General features: G+C 37.4%; 1 protein-coding gene and 1 long non-coding RNA gene across 19 annotated transcripts in view; one reads left to right on the top strand and one right to left on the bottom strand.

Moving 5' to 3' along the window:
* Window positions 1–17,570, top strand: part of TRDN (triadin) — a 373,567-nt gene that overhangs the window by 137,963 nt on the left and 218,034 nt on the right. For 17 of the 18 annotated variants that reach the window (XR_014147926.1, XM_081828915.1, XM_081828907.1 and 14 more), the window contains exon 10: window positions 4,864–4,941. The exons of the other annotated variant lie outside the window; for it this stretch is intronic. Coding sequence is in view for 16 of the 17 variants with exons in the window: in XM_081828915.1 (XP_081685041.1) it covers window positions 4,864–4,941 (78 nt within the window). In the remaining variant the exon portion in view is untranslated. The remainder of the gene's footprint in view (window positions 1–4,863; window positions 4,942–17,570) is intronic. 18 annotated transcript variants of the gene reach the window in all.
* Window positions 1–17,570, bottom strand: part of LOC115942334 (uncharacterized) — a 47,840-nt gene that overhangs the window by 23,922 nt on the left and 6,348 nt on the right. The gene's annotated exons all lie outside the window — the stretch shown is intronic.

Genomic DNA, 17,570 nt, shown 5'->3' with positions numbered 1-17,570 from the left:
TGATCTCTTTCTCCAAGGCATTGCCAGCCTCACCACTCCGTTTTGATGTCCCTACATTCCTGAGATTGGAAATTTATCTGTCTTGCTTGTTTATCGCCTGTCTCCCTCCATCTCTAACATAGGCTCCTTAACAGCATGGCCTTTCTCTGTCTTCACTGTGCTCCCCCAGTGATTTCGTTTGCACTATGATGCCCATGAACACTCACAAAAACCCAGCTGGAGCAGAGATTATTGTTCTCTAAATCCTTGAAACAACTGAGACCAAGTTAAGTGATAAAGCCTGTTTACTGAGTACCCCCTCCACAAGACCATGTACAAGGGATGCAAAGTAGCTGTGTAGGATTTAGCAATTCATGAGTGGCAGGTATAAAGATGCTTATATTGGAGTAAACACCTCCTTGATCCACCCACCTTGTATGAACTCCTGAACTTCTTCAGGTGGTTCCTTACTGATGAGGTCCTCATTTCATGGGCAAATTCATAAACCTGGGATTACTGTATGAAGGGTCTAAAATTTTTGTTTTAATAGATGGGGTAGGAAAGGGAGGAATGGTTGACACCTCAAATCCTTCTGATCCCCTCCCAAAACTACATGGCAAGGGAAAGACACTCAGTAAGGAGACTTGGAGATCAAAATGTCCCTTTTTTAATAAAGGACACGAGCACAATCACATATCTCAGCCTAAGATATAAAACCATATTTAATTTTACTATTTGTTCAATTCCAAATTTTAAAAATGTTATTCCACATGTTATAAAAATACTCAGTCTAGGAACCTTGTGCAATGCATACAACTAATGTTATTGCTTTAGCAAACTTAACCATCATTTTCTTACTAAATTCAGATCTCCCCGCTTCACTGTTAGTCAGAGATTCACAACTGATTTTTATGAAACTGAAAGAACAAATAGGAATCTGTAATTATCTTATACATTGTATTTTTTAAAAATGTAAGTGAGTTTTAACTCAATGGTCACTTACTAAAATGACACCTTCTCTATCCCAGAATCTATCACCATTCATTGTTGGCAGGCCTTCCAAAGAGTTTATGATCTTCTGGATATACTCAGTACCTCCAGGAGAATGCAATAGTGGCCTAAGGAATTAAATATCTATCAGGCATTAGAGAAAAATATCTCCTCGACATTTGTTTCAAGATTTAGGGGGTAGGCTTTAGTTGTATAGAAATGTTTCAGGGAATATCCTTTGATAAAGAAATCAGATGAATTAAATTTTAGTATAGTGAGTTGTTTTTTACCTCATGTTATCTGAATTCAGCTCCTAGCCTCCTACTTGACTTGAGATTCTGAGTAATTCCATTCATCATTTCTAGCAGTGTAAAGAAAACATTGGTAACTTATTCATTAGAAGGAATGCACTCTGCCTACTATCTCCAGTGGAATTTGACTAAACCAAAAACAATCAAATTGACTTGTGTGAGAAAAAACTCAGAACAATAAAATATTGGCAGCTTACAAACATGCCATTCAGGTATTATGGAAATAAGCCAGCCCAAATCACTCAAGAAACAAAAATAAAGCCAATTCACTATGTTCGAATGTCAGAGGGATTTTCAGGTAATAGCTTATAAAATGAAGGGCACCTTTAGAGTTCCAACGTAAATTTCAGCAACCTAAATTGTTCTTTCGGAGAGTAACAGTCCTCAGGAATTCCAAAGGAATATATGCCTAATAAAATTATAAGCTTCTTTCCTGTAAATGAGTTCTGCTATTTCAGTCATGTTTAATTTTACCTGTTGTTATGTCTTTGTTTATGTACTTCAGAGTCTGTTTCAAGGCCTCTTGTGTAATTAGATGGGATATAAATTATAAATTCATTATTGAAAAGTTAGTATTTTGAGTATTTACTATGTGTGAGATGCTGCATCACTTAATCCCCATAACAGCACGGAAAACTCTCCTCATTTTATAAAAGCCCTAAACCGAGGCTTGGATTCTCCATGAGATTTTCAAGTTTACCCAGACTGTAAGTGATAAAGCTGAAACTCTCACTTATACAAACTCTCACCATTTGACTTTAAACATATAGTCTTTATACTAAACAACTCTTTACTATAAAGTTCTATTATTAGTATAACATTATATTAGCATAATTTATTATACATTTATTCATATATAAGATGGTCTCTGATTTCGACAATATTCCCTGACATTATTTGAACATAAAAGACTCTTCTTTAAGTCATGCGTCGTACTCAAGGATGACGTATCTGGTTTGTTTTGGTGCTCCCTACCACAAAAGAAATTTGTTCTGAGCTAATAATTCCCCTGCCAGGGTGACTTATAGCTGTCACTATGGAGGCAAGAAGACTTCTGGTTTTTTCTTTCTCTTTTTCTTTGATCCTACTTCCCGCTGTGTCCATTGCCTCACAACGATACAGTCAGCCATTGTAGGGAGCATAATATAGTTGATTACAGCCATAGAGAATTTCTATTATAAACTGGATATCATACTTTCTGCTGCAGAAAGCACCAGATTGTTTGTTTTAGGAGTCCTCCATATTTTGGCATCCGTGCCTTGTTTTCACCAGATTCTCTCTGTAAGCAAACACTTCCTCTCCTTATTTCTTCACCCAGCAAACTCGTTTCAGGTCTTTAAATGCAGGTTACAGTTGATCTCCTCCAGGGGTCTTTCTGCAATGACCCCTCTGTATATATTATTTCCCATCATCACACTGTAGTAGAGCAATCTATTATAATGATCTAAGTCTGTTTTAGTCAGTATATTGGAAACCTCTTGAAGGCATGGCTGGAGTTTAATGTTTTTGGTATTGGAACATAAGAAGAGCTCACTAAAATGTTTTTAAAATAAAATAATGACTTTATAGTTCTTCCAAGAAAACCTAAAAATATTTTAGAGTTATAAAGTATGAATAACTCCACTGGAAAGAATTTCCTTTTGAAATACATTTCTAAAAAGCTTATCAAGACTATAAAGGATTGTGATTTTACATCATCACTGTTCGGGAAAGTATATGACAGGGAAAAAGTGGTTTAGATTGAACAGGAACCATCCTATGAAGATATTTTTGAAAGCCTCGGTATTTGGAAACAATTGATTTATATTCATGGCCTCTTGTATTTTAAGTTTTAATCATTTAGTTAACTCCTTCCTAAATCTAGATTATCCCTAGATTTAAGAGTTGCAAAATATCAACCTACCTTAGAAATAGTTTTTCAAGAACAGCTCTCAGGCAAGACTTGGGAATGGATATTTACACGCATATATCCCTTTGACTCACAAAGAAGGTGGAGACTCAGGGTGGGAGCTTCATGCGTCTGTCCCACCTGCACTCATGGACCTCCTTATAAAAGATGAGCCTTTTCTCGCCCTAGGCAGTCTGAAGGAGGCTTTAAGCACCTCAAATCTGGAGCCTCCATGGAAATTCAGCTCCACTTCTTAGCTGCTGAATGGCCTGAAAACCTGTTCACTTTAGTTTTCAATCTGTAAAGTGAAAATACACCCACATCCTAAGGATCTTGTGAAGGTTAAATAACTTAATATATCAAAACCGATTGGGATTATTCTAGGCATAGAGTAAGCAGTATATAAATGTTAGCTAGGGAAAAATCATGGAGATCAAACTTTTTTTTAGAGTGCCCAGCCTCACCTTTTCTTTGGACACTGAAAGAGGAACTTGCATCTTGCAATATGTTTCTATCAAATCTTTGCTCTCAGGAGGAAAAAAAATGGATGATAATATGGGTTGATACTTTTCTAGGTATATGGCCTGCATGTTATGAAACAAGGCGCTTTTATGCATACTTGAACATGCTCAACAACCCACCTGGACGGGTCTAACTATGAGGAAATCCGCTAATGAGTGGAGACTCGCCTCTCTTTGGCACGAGGGCCTGGGCTGTTGCCCTTCTTACCCCCACAGAGGCTGGTGTGTACACCACTCCAATTGCTCTGCTTGCTACTGCACAACTCACCAGAGCAAACTAATTTTGACAAATTCTAAAAAAGGAAAACTTCCGGTAAGCAGGGAGGTCTGCTGACATTTGATAATATCTAGGTGTCAGTGAGATTTTCAAAGGTGCATAAGCCCACCTCAGTTCCTGGATTTAAAAGAAACACACAGCAGAAGTTTGTGGAATGAAAATTAATGATAAAACATTTTGCAAGCATTTCATATGGGATCATATGTTAGTTAATGTTTACAGTTCATGGCCTGGATGGTTTTGGTTAATTAAAGAAATCGCTTGGGATAAGGAAGCACTCAGAAACAATTGTGGGTTTTTATACAGTTCATAATAAGCCCCGAGATTTGAGGGAGCCTTTCAAGACTCTATAAAACTGAATATATTTTCCCTTTGGCCCATTATTTACTTAACTGCAGGTCATTTATTTTGGCTGGAGAAAATGTACCTGTTCAATATCAAAAGGCCCATGAATTTTAACCTTCTTTTATTGCCCTATTATATCGTTTGAGAATTTTTAGTTAAATGAAAAAAAATGGTGGTTTTTCTCTATATTAGGATTCCTCTCAGCTTCTGTGATTTTAGTTTCCATAATTTAAAGTGCATTTTGAAAATAAATTGCTTTATTTGATTGCATGTAGATTTTTCATTAATGAAGTCCAGTAGATATATTTAACATTGTATATACATCTATGAAAAGTAATATATTCAGAAATGGCTCTGAAGATAACGGAACCTGTGTATGTATCCACTTAGAGATCTCACCTAATAACACTTTTCTTATTGCATAATAATATGAATTTATACTTTGGATTATGAATTATGCATGTTGGGGACAGATCTAGCTATTTTAGTCATGGATATTAAATTTGTTAATACTTTTCTTTTTCAATGCCTACTCCTACATTGTGTGCACAGGACAAAGCCCAGCCTTACCATCTCCATTACCAACAGAACAAGCTTCCAGACCCACTCCGGCATCACCTCCTCTAGAAGGCAAGTATTTTATTTTTCCTAAGGTCTTCTCTATTGTAGATAAAATAGAATGTAGAGAAATAAAACAAAATAGTAACAGCAGAAACAGCAAAATCCATATTTTCTCAAGTAGTTTTAGTATGTCTAAGTTGTAGGTTACTTGTCCTGAAATTACAACTTGCTGCTTTTTGGAAAACCAAAAATTTCCTCTTAAGATTTTATATTGGTAACTATCAGCTTCGAGATGGATGACCAGCTTCATACCCTGGAAATTAAGGCAGAAATTACAGGGACAAATGGACATGGATGTGCCTTGCAATTCTTAAAGTTTTACCACAAATTGACCAATTTACTGTCTTAAGACTCTGGTGCTAGAATTTCTGGGTTTGAATCTCAGTTTCATCTCTTACCATTTGAGTAAATTTTTGGAAGTTACTTAAATTCGCTCTTCATGACTTTTGTTACCTATAAGATGGGTCAGGAATAGTATGCATCTCATAGAGTTAGTGTGAGGATAAAATGGTGTGTGTGTGTGTGTGTGTGTGTGTGTATGTACCAGTTTACAAGTGCTTTATAAAATTAGTAGCTAATACTACCCCTAATAATTAGTTCTTCAAAATACAATGTTTCAGTATTGGCACAATTAGAAGAGGGAAATGTCATCATAATGAATTTTGCTAGAAATTCAAAATCATTTGTCTTCACTTATTCATTCAACTATGATTTATTAAATCCCAACTATGGGATCACATCAGGTATTGCCCAAAGTACTGGGGATTCAGAGAGTAATAGAAAATAGTTCTTGTCTTACCAAGACTCAGTTTACAGATATAAAATTAAAAGTAATTGAAGAGGAGCCAGATATAAAACACAAGTGATCAAAGCCAAGTACACCATTAGTTTTTTGCAAGAGTACAGATAGGGGTCTCCTTCAGACCCTCACAGCACCCCTTGCACTCCCAGCTCTGTCTAACACTGAAAGGGACACCAGCCTGCTTGTCCAAGTTCTAACCTCATCTAACAAACAGCTACCCTGTTGAATTTGGTCACCCCCTGAGACTAGAAGATTCATTCAGCAAGAGGCCCAAGCAGTCACTGGCAGCAGAGAAAGAACTGTCAGGGGGAAAAAATTTCAGGGTCCTAGGATCTGGAGTGTAAGAGAAAAAAACCCAGGTGGCCACACCCTGTTGTCCCCACAGACCTAGGGCAAGATGTAGTCAGAGGAGGGCCCATAGAACCCTATAAAGCACACAGCCTGCACGAGGTGCCCTGGTTGCTGGCTTCTAAGAGGTATGCTGATTACACAATGTGATAAGAACCAAAAAAATAAGTCAGTGCTGAGTACTGTGGAAGCTTAGAGAAAGGAGGGCATAGCTCTTCTTGGAAGAGGTGAAGAGGACCCCAGGAAAGGCTTCTCTGCAGAGGTGGCTGTGGAGATAAAGTCCCAAGAATAGGAAGAATGAGCAAGGAAGGCAAGAACATTACCAATAAAGAATTGGCATATGCAAAGGCATGGAGATGAGAAAGAAAGGGATTTGGTCCAGAGAAGCATAAGTAGTGCAGCGTGGAGAGAAAAGAGAAGGCATGGAGAGGGTCTGGGACAGCTCATAGAAAGGCATGCAAAGGACAGATTGTGATGTGCCTTGTAGGCTAAGCTTGGAATTTATTTGTATCCTTAAATTTTTATTATAGAACACTGAATAGTAAAGTAAACCTGCAATACACTCAGCCTGCAGATACATTTATCAACATTTTCTATTCTTGCCTATCCAACCTTTCTCTTCTTTCCTTTCTTTCCTCCTTTTTTTCTCATTGTGATTTATTTCCTTTGCAAATCTCTGATACCATGCTATTTCACCCAGCTAAGGAATTTGTATTCCCTTTTAAAATTTTTGACACATTTACATGCTTCAAAATTTGAAAGTTACAAAAATGATATAGGGTAGACAATCTCCATCCTGGCCCTGCGCACCCCATTCTCCTTACAGGAAACCAATGTTTTTTCCTTCCAGAGAGATTCTGTGCATATACAAGCACAAGTATTTCCTCCTCAGCTAAGAGATTTTATTTTATTTTTTCTATAGAAGACAAGGAATTCCCCATGGATGGGATAGACATGTTCATTTTAAAAGATCAATTTAACTGCCATCCTGCTGGACTAGACAGAGATTGGTTACAGACACTTGAGAAGAGAAAATAGTCCAAAAAGTTGCAAAGCAGGAACTAAACATTGGTGTAATGGATGGAAAAAAGCAGATCAGAAAAGTATATGGGAAGGGAATCAGTTGGTCAAAGTATCTGATTAATATAGATGCTGAGATACAACAAGTGAGAAAAATGACTCCAGCTTTCTGAATTAGATATCCAGGTAGACAGAGGTGCCATTCACCAAGACAGGAAACCACAGGCCATTCTAAATTGGCATATGGAACTCAAGAAAATATTATATGGTTTTTATCTGGAATTATATACTCATGTAACCTGTCCTCGCCTACATAAAGAAGATACTTTATGTATCTTCTATCCCCCAAAATCCATTCCCAAATGAATCTCCAATAATGAGGAGGAAATGTCTGAAAAGTTCAGTTTATTTCATGTATCCTCCAAACCCCTCCTTCAAAGGGGACCCAGGCATTATTGATCATTTCTTGTTACTTAGAGAGATGGTAGGAACCCTGTGTCTTTAAAAACAGTATAGTGATTTATAGCCTGTGCTCTGGAATCACACATACCTGGATCCAAATTCTGGTTCTGCCGTTTTCTACCTGGATGAACTTAAATGTGATAACTACAGTTTCAGCCTCTTTATTGGTAAAATACTGATACTCATATTACCTATCACAGAGAGGTATTGTAAAGACAGAATAAAACTATAATGACTGCAGTTTTTATTATTGTGTTTGATATTGATGAACTTAAGAAGTTCTCCTTCTATTGCATTTTATTAATTTAACACAACTTTTCACAAACAATAACTTGCAGATCACCAGCATCAAAATCAACCGTGAAGCTTGTTAAAAATTCATATTCCCGCCATATCTTAGATCTTGTGAATCAGATTCTCTGGCAATTCAGAAAGGAAAAAAAAAATCTCTATTTTAACAAGGTTTTCAGTTGAGTCTTGTTTACAGTAAATTCTGAGAACCTTTGGTTTATGTCCATGTGTAAAAAAAACTTACAGATCCAACCCAATTGTTTTATACCAGACACCTGAACTTGGTACCCTGTTTCAAATAGTCTTTTCTCCATTTTATCTAAATTAAAGTAAATTAAGTAAATTAAATTTAAATAAATAAATACATTTTAATTAATTAATTTTAATATATAAATAATTTATTTAATAATTAATAATTTAAATTAATTAATTAATTAAATCCGAATGCCTTGGTGAGTGATGCATTATCCAATGACCACAGATCCAATGATCCTTTTGGCTATATATTTATGCTTCACATAGTCAATGGCCAGGGAAGAATTTGGGTAGCTGGTCAGGCGATGTTTTCTGTAAGTCGTGTTCTGACATCAGCATGTTCTATGCACTTTCTGGCCAGATCCTGACCAAGGCACACCTGTAGCTATGCTCTCTTCAACTCATATTTATTTAGAATATTGTGTTTTCTGTACTTATATGCATTTTACATTTGACATTTCAAAACCCTGTAATGTAGACATTATTAACGATTAACAAAGGTAGGCTTGGAGTTTATTTATTCATGCTAAGTTAGTAAATATCAGATCTAGGATTTCAGCCCTGAATTTCTGGTTCTATGCACAAGCATCTTTCTAGTATATTACTATGCAGACATCAGCATTTGAGGATCCTACCTTCATCCTACCTTCCTACCTTCTGAGACATCAACAAGTTTTGGAAGATGAAGACATAAAGTTTTTGCTTTAGATTTCATCAAGTTCTGCAATAGAAACATCATGCTCTGATCTCAGTATAGAGTACCTTAGCAATGCTTCTCAAAATATAATGTGCACACAAATCACCTGGGAATCTTGTGAAAATGCAGATTCGGATTCGGTAGGTCAAGGGTGGGGCCTGAGAGTCTGCATTTTTACCAAGCTCCCAAGGATTGCTAATGCTGTTGGTCCAGGACTACATCTCAGTAGCAAATCCCTAGGTGATTTAGAAGGAGGTGGAGTGCAACTAAATATTTCTAAAAATGCTTTTAATTTAGTATGAGTCACCTGAATGATCTATAATTGGCCAGATGTCCTTCAGAATGGCTAAAATGCCACTCATGAGGCGCACTTGGGTGGCTCGTTCGTTAAGCATCTGCCTTCGGCTCAGGTCATGATCCCAGGGTCCTGGGATCGAGCCCCACATCCGGCTCCTTGCTCAGCGGAAAGCCTGCTTCTCCCTCTCCCACTCCCCCTGCTTGTGTTCCTTCTCTTGCTGTGTCTCTCTCTATCAAATAAATAAAATCTTTAAAAAATAAAATAAAATAAAATAAAATAAAATAAAATGCTACTCATGGAGAAATTTTGACTATTTGTCTGGGAAGGAGCAATAGTTTTCAAGCCAAGTACCTAAGCATTCTAGAAAGGCTTACAAGAGAGCAAGAGAAATGCCAGTGGGTATGGGGGGAAAGGTTACATTATACTTGCAAATTATAATAACCTATTGTATAGTATGTAAAATATTTTGATTTGGCCAGCTACACAAATGGAATGAATTAGTAGTTGCAAATTTTAAATAAAAATCCCATTACATTTATAAGTCAGTGCTGTATCAGTATCAATCTAAAAAAGGAATTCATTTGGTCATTAGAGATCACAATTTAATGTAAAGTACATGTAAGATCTTGCTCCAAGACTCCAAATCAATAATGCTTCTTGAATATTTAGAGAACAGTCCAGTGCTAGTCCAAGGTTTGAAACTTTTGCCTCCCATTCAAAACTGCTACAGACACATTTTATTTGGCCCACACGGATTTTTTTATTCACTGATTTTAAGTGTGGTCATCTTGAATAAGGGGAGCTTGCCATTGTCTTCATCAACTTCCATGCATCTGCTTCACCCATTCACTCACTTGGCTCCAGATACCATTTCTGTGTGGTAATTATGTGAAGACAGTTTCCTCTTGATATAATAATTTCTTAAATTCCTGATCAACCCTTGATGTCTTGGTCTGCAAGGGCTGCCAGGAAAAAACACCACAGATTGGGTGACTTAAATAACAGAAACTTATTTTCTCACAGTCCAAGGTCAGAGTGCCATGATGGTTGGGTTCTGGAAAGAGCCCACTTCCTGGCTTGCGGATGTCTGCTTCTTGCTATGTTCACCTGGTGAAGAGAGAGCGCAGGTGGCTCTTCCTCTTCTTAGAATGACACAGTTCTATGAGATCAGGGTTCCACTCTTACGACCTCATTTAAGCTTAATTACTTCCTAAAGGCCTGATTTCCAATACAGTCATATGGGGGTTAGGGGTCCAACATATGGATTTGGAGGAGACACAATTCAGTCTGTAGTACTTGGTAACCTCTAAGCCTAGTTATTAGTAAAGCAGCTTAAATGTTTACCTCATACAATTAGAGATGTTTAAATATTTGAGTCCTCAATGATTTGCATTTTGCGTGTTTATCATATGTGGTTTTACACCAGCATAAATTCCCAACTTGCGTCATCTTTTATATATGCTTGCTATTGATAGGAGTCAATATTTTTTTAAATGTCTTAACTGGACTCAAATATAACTGACTCATCCTGAAAACAATAAAACAAAAGGAGTAATCTCATCCCTGGCAACTACTGTATATCATTTACCTAGCTAGTAAGCAGATTATTAAGTAAAAATTTTTAGAATCCAGTTGAGAGAGAGAGAGGGAGACATCAGACTCACATTCCATTTGGCATTTGGACTATACGAGCTTATGTTACTGGAGATAATTTGACACAGAACTGACAAGTGATTCTCTCACTGCCCCAATGTTCACAGGACAAGGGAGAAACTATAAATAATAGTGTCACCTTAAGTTTCATTGGATTCTAATTCTGTTGTTGTTGTTGCAAGATAGACATAAATCAAGTAACTCCAATTCCCCAATTTGAGGCAGATTTTGATAGATTATTCAAGTGTTTGACTTCAGTTTATCTCCTACTAGAGGTTCATAAAACACCAAGTAGCAAATGTTTTGCCTTCAGTCTGTCACTTGGAAAAGGATGTGTCATTTGTAAAGTGGGACACCTAGGTTTCCATTGTTATATTTAAAGAGTGATTTAATTTGACATTTCACCCTGGAACCCAATACTATGTTTAAGTGAGTAACATAACAATGTTGCAGGATTACAAGGCTTTTGCTAGGACCTCCTTTTGACTCCCAGAGAAGGAGTTTTCACAGTGCGGACACTGGCCCCGAGCGGCTTCCCAAGCAGTCCGCGTTATCAGGAGGTGCTGAGATCATGGGCTTTGTCAGGGCGTGCAGATGTGTTGCTTGCGACTTCATTAACATAATTGATTAGGAACTAGGACATATTTAGTATTAATCAAGCTGTTTTTAGTGAGGCTGATTATACACAGTCCTTGATGCACTATTTTAGTCTGGAACTTCCTTAGGGCCAAGTTGCAAGAAAATGGCATTATGAAAAAAAGGAACCTACTTGTGGCACTAAAGTGTGCTTTTTGATTTGAGGAATGCAGATTTAACAGGTCAAAACGTAGGAGCTTAAACGTATTTGGCATTTTTTTGTTTTCAAAAAGTAGAGCTTATGTATAGACTGGATTGTTAAGTGTGTTCCCAGGACACTGGAAACAATTTACGATTTTATCAGTAGATTTTAAAAAATCATGGACCTTGTTATGAGTGAAACTGCTCTCACATCTTTGAGGCCCTTAAAAGCTTCCTTTGTGCATTCATAGCACTTAAAACAAAGAAAATGAGTTTCTCATAGCACACAACTGCTTCTTGGAAACCTTGGTGTGCTTCTTATCTTGGGCTATTTGTCTCATGCCTTGAAGCTGTATCTTGCCTTCCTTCAGTTTCACTCTTCTCCCCACATCACATGCTTTGCACATCATAATGAAGTTTTTATGGCTTTAAATATTTGAGTATGAAGACTAATTGCATTATTCAATCACTTGTTTCCTTTACTCCTACTGTATTTTTTAGAATATGTTTGGCTACAGTTGCATTAAACAGATATATAACAACCACCTCATGTAATCATTTTGGGCATTGTCAATTTGCATTTATTTATGGACATAATTTAAAAGGGACTAGCTTAAATATAATATTAATTCTCACATTCTTTCAAAAAGGTATTACATTTTGTAACAGAATTCCCATGTCTACTGGGAGCTCCACTGGGGCTGAAAAGCCTGCAAGTTCAAAGAGTCACTATAGTTAACCACTTATTTCATTAAAGGAGCAGGTCTACCGAGTTCTTCTTCTGAATGATATGGCAACTGTTATATTAACATTACAGGTTATTCTTACTTTTAGTGTGAGAGCCACTTTATCAGCCAGTGTTTATCAGAACTATATTTCTCAGGAAGGATTAGCCCCTCATTACTCTCAAACAGAATCCTCAGTGATTAAACAAATTGCTCCAGGTAACATTGTCCATCCTCACCCCATCACCAAAAACAGCTGCTTCATAAAATCTAAGTATAAGCACAGTTACCAGATATGATCCCATTATTTTTCAGTCAACAATGAGAAAAGATTTTTTTCTTTCCCCCTACTCAACATGGACATCCCCCCCAAATATCATGTTTTTTGTTGTCATTGTTCTCTGAAGAATAGAAGACTTCCACCCACATGTAATTACTGGACATTTAGTGTAAAATTGCCACAACTTTTCTATTGTGGCAAATATGTGGACAGAAGACGTTAAGTGATCCCTTGCTAAGTGTATATCTTCTCCTTAAATTACTTATTTTTGAAGATTTTTATTTACTTATTTGAGAGAGCGAGCATAAGTGGGGAGAGGGGCAGAGGGAGGTGGGAAGGGAGAAAGAATCTCTAGCAGACTCCCCACTGAGTTGGGAGCCCGACGGGGGCTCGATCTCTGGACCCTGAGATCATGACCTGAGCCGAAACCAAGAGTCAGACGCTTAACCAAATAGGACACCCAGGTGACCCTCCTTAAATTACTTTTAATATTCCATTATAAACATATACAATTTGCACAAATAAAGCCAAATATAAGGTGAGTAAATACTGTATACTCTATCATCTTCTTGAATAAATATACAACTGGTACTTAGTATGGCAGTTGTAAATAATATCATAAATGCCATCACCCATATGTGGGCAAAAGAACTCTAGAGGGAAGACCAAGGACTCAGCTTCTAATCTCAGCTTTGACACTAATCAGTTGGGCAAAAGACCTCTAGAGAGAAGACCAAGGACTCAGCTTCTAATCTCAGCTTTGACATTAATCAGTTGTATAATCTTTGACAGATGGGTCTCCATTTCTTCACCTGCAAAGTGTGGGACCAGAACTTGAATGGTCTGTTAAGTCCCTTTCTGCTCCCACCCAGAGATTTCAAGTTTATTGTTTTCAGGCTGGTGGGTTGGTAATAAACTGCCTTAAGAGCAAAGAGAAGACTGCATGGCTTTGCATAGTGATTAAATAGCTACCATAGGTATGTACGGTATGGTTGTGGTCTGGATGGAGATGTCTACTTGTAGGGGCAACCAGGCATGCTCCTATGCAGTGAATAATACTATGAAGCATTATTTACTGATGTACAAAATTGAGTTGTACAGATCATAAAGGCTGTAAAAGTTAGGAGGAAGATGAGATATGAGTGAGGCAAGGCCATGCAATGAAATCATAAGACTTGCATTGGGCCATAAAGAGTGAGTTGGTAGGATTTGTGTAGAGGAGAAAGGAGCATTATAAGAAACTTATTATAAGATTACTTCTTACCATAGGATGAATCCGAGGACAATGTTCTACAGGAGCTAGTAATGTTTTATTTACAATTCTATTAAACCAAGAACTTTATCACCTTAGCTCTTCAGTGAGATATATCCTGAGAAGCAAAAAGCATAAAATAATAAAACAGAAATTTGGCCCCGGTTCTTATTCTATTAACTCTATGACACAATAAATTTTATTGAACTTTAGGCTAATATAATATTTTTCTTTGTTTTGTGGTGAAATAAACTTATATCTTTCAACAATTTTTAATGGAATTGACCTTTAGTTATAAATTTCGATAAAATATATAAGCCAAATTACTTTCACTACTTACTTAATTTAGAAAGTTGCTAACACAACTGAATGAAATAATGTATATAATGACTTAGCAGAATTTCTTTTTTTATTAAAGATTTTATTTATTTATGTATTTGAGAGAGAGCACAAGAGGGGGGAAGGGAGCAGCAGAAGGAGAGGGAAAAGCAGACTCCCCACGGAGCAGGGAGCCTGACCAGAGGCTCCATCCCAGGATGCTGAGATCATGACCTGAGCCAAAGGCAGATGCTTAACGAACTGAGCCACCCAGGCACCCCAACTTAGCACATTTTCTAGCACAGTTATGTACTCAACCATTAGTTGCTATTATTATCATTTTTTAGTCATGAAATTTCTGCAATATGTATAATAAATCATTAAATTTTATGGTAGTTTTTTAAATTGGTCTCTACAGAAGATAGTAAGGTAACTGCATTAATGATACCATTCAGTATGTGTGAAACTCTAGATAATTTCTTAATACAGGCCTCAGGTCATATCCTGAAGAGGTTCGCATACACAGCTAGAGATTTTATAACCCCTCATGGACTGCATGAGCCTGCTAAAGCAATTGAGCAAAGGAGGAGTATGATCAGATTTGCATTTTAGATTACTGTGTCAGCTATAGAAAGAATGGATGGCTGAGGGGTGAGGATTGGGGGTCTGGAGACGAGACAATTATAGGAGCCTACTGCTCATGGGGAAGTATTATGCTACTTTTCTTTTAAACAATCCTACTTAACCCTCAAAACAACTCCAAGCAGTGAATATGATTTCACATCATTTTAAAATTTAGAAAAGATCAGAAAAATCAAGTAAGTTGCCTAAGAGAATACAGCTATAACAGTGATATACAACTGACCTTCAAACAATGTGGAGGTCAGGGACACTGCCGGCCCTCCGTCTCGTGGTCGCAAAATCTGTGTGTAACTTGACCCTGTGAAAACTTAATTACCAATAACCTACTGTTGACTGGAAGCCTTATTGACACATAAACAGTTGATAAGGCATATTTTATATGTATTATATACTGTATTCTTAAACTAGAGAAAAGAAAAATATTATTAAGAAAGTCATGAGAGAAAATATATTTACAGTACTATACTGTATTTATAAAAAAAATCCACATGTAAATGGACCCATGCCGTTCAAACCTGTGTTGTTCAAGGGTCAGCAGTAATTGGAATTGGAAGCCAGGTGTCGCATATTCAGGTTTAGTCTGTTTCCATTATCTTAGACTAGCAATTAAGTGTTAGAGCTGAGCGTGATTGCTCAAGTCTTATCTGACCTGAGTAAATGAATGGCATTAAGAATAGGAACAGGTCTGGGTAGAGATAATGAGCTCAGTTTGGGGCTTGCTGAGTGTATCCAGGTCCCTAGCACATCAAAATGGGTGATTAAGACTGTTTAATGAATGTAATATTTATAAAGGTTTTTGCAGACTTATGGTGAAGCATCCCAGGGCTAGCAAAAACAGGGAGCTTTTACCTGTCCTAGGCCTGAAGAGGGAGGGGAATGGAGTGGTTTACAAAACCAAAAACCTTGTAACTCTAAGAGAGAGATGGCCAATCAGAGGAGATTTCCCTTCATTGGGAGAACACACCATCAAAACTCTGTAAAATGATGTGTGTAATATCCTCAGTGAGCCTGGGAGAGAGTTGGTAAATAACTTTTTCCCTGCTGTAGTGTCTCTGGATGTTGCTCCCATAAACCAAAAATAACCCAAATCTAGAGGGCAAGGGGCTTAGTTAACACAGTCCATAAAGATCAGGGTGGAGACTGGATCTGGATTAAAAAAGACTATGCCACACGTCAGGCAGCAAGCTAGGCTCTGTTCATCCAAATGGTCGTGTCCAGTGGACAACTGAATATAGGAGTCTGGAGTTTACAAATGAGGAGATACAGATATTGGTGTCATAAACTTAATCCAAGCACAGCATTTCCTGAACTCTGTTATGGGGATTTCTAGTTCCATGCTATTCTTGGAGGAAAAAAATTTTCATGACAAAATATTTCTGGTCAGCATGTGTTATATTCCCTTCTTAGACATTCACAATGTACAGTAGTATATCAAGGATCTTTTACATGAATCATGGTTATGGAAAATGTTACCGTATTTGAACTTCTTATTTTGACATTATTTTAGATTTATAGAACAGTTGTTAAGATAATACCGAGATTCTTGTATGCCTTTCAACAAGCTTCTTCTAATGTTCACATTTTCCGTAACCGTGGCTCATCTACCAAAACTAACAAATTAACTTTGGTACGACACTGTTTATTCAACTTTCACCTTCCAATGGCTTGAAAAAGATTCTTAAAAAAAATGATTACTTACATGTGTGATGGATTCACAAATATTAACATAAATATTCTCAGTTTTTCTCCCCCACCTTAACATCTAAGGAGTATTCTAGGTTAGCTGGTCAGATCCCAAGGGTTTGTGTTCTATTCAGAATATGCTGGGGAAGCAGAAAAATTAGAAGGAATCCAAAGAATTAAATGTATTCATGTTGAAACAGAAAGGGTTAGTCCCCAGAAGAAAAGAAAAGATTTGAACAATGAGAAAAGAGATCAGGAGAAGCAAACAGGAGATCTAGCATGGGCTAGAGGCAATTTTCAGTGTACGTTTGGGAGAGAGAAGGGTCTGGGGTGGCGGGGAGGGAAAAGCTGTCATGAGGGAGGGTTGGGAAGCTTAAATAAAAGAGTGAATCTTTAGAATGCCTCGCTTTGGGTCCTATAACATTAGCTATTTGGACTTCAGGAAAGATTTAAATTTATCTTCGAACCTTCCTGGAATTTTATTTTAATTTTTTAAACCTTCCTGGAAGTTTAGAGTCTTGTTTCTTTTGGTTGCAACACTGTGCTAGGGCTGAACGTGAGGTAACACAGTTATATTGGAGTTAATACGTTAGAACCAGTGTAATTCACCTTAGTATTGTGACAAAGTAGCTAAGTCCTAATAACTGATTGTCAAATAAACTTTATAAAAGAAATACATAACCGGGGCACCTGGGTGGCTCAGTAGGTTAAACATCTGTCTTTGGCTCAGGTGATGATCACAGAGTCCCATGATCAAGCTGCCCATCTGGCCCCCTGCTCAGCGGGGAGTCTGCTTCTCCCTCTGTCCTTCACTCCACTCATGCTCTCTCTTTTTCTCTTGCTCTCTTTCACAAATAAATAAATAATAATAAAAATCCTCAGAAGAAAGAAACACAAAACCAAACAGGTAGAAGAGGGTCAAGAAAAAGGGAAAGAAGGGGCACCTGGGTGGCTCAGTCGTTAAGCGTCTGCCTTCGGCTCAGGTCATGATCCCAGGGTCCTGGGATCGAGTCCCACATCGGGCTCCCTCCTCGGGGGGAAGCCTGCTTCTCCCTCTCCCACTCCCGCTGCTTGTGTTCCCGCTCTCGCTATCTCTGTCTCTGTCAAATAAATAAATAAAATCTTTAAAAAAAAA

Source organism: Leptonychotes weddellii, chromosome 8, assembly GCF_054177405.1.
Source record: "Leptonychotes weddellii isolate Sample4059 chromosome 8, ASM5417740v2, whole genome shotgun sequence".
Lineage (NCBI taxonomy): Eukaryota > Metazoa > Chordata > Mammalia > Carnivora > Phocidae > Leptonychotes > Leptonychotes weddellii.
The sequence above is the reverse complement of the archived record's forward strand: the minus strand, read 5'-3'. Positions and strand labels throughout refer to the sequence as shown.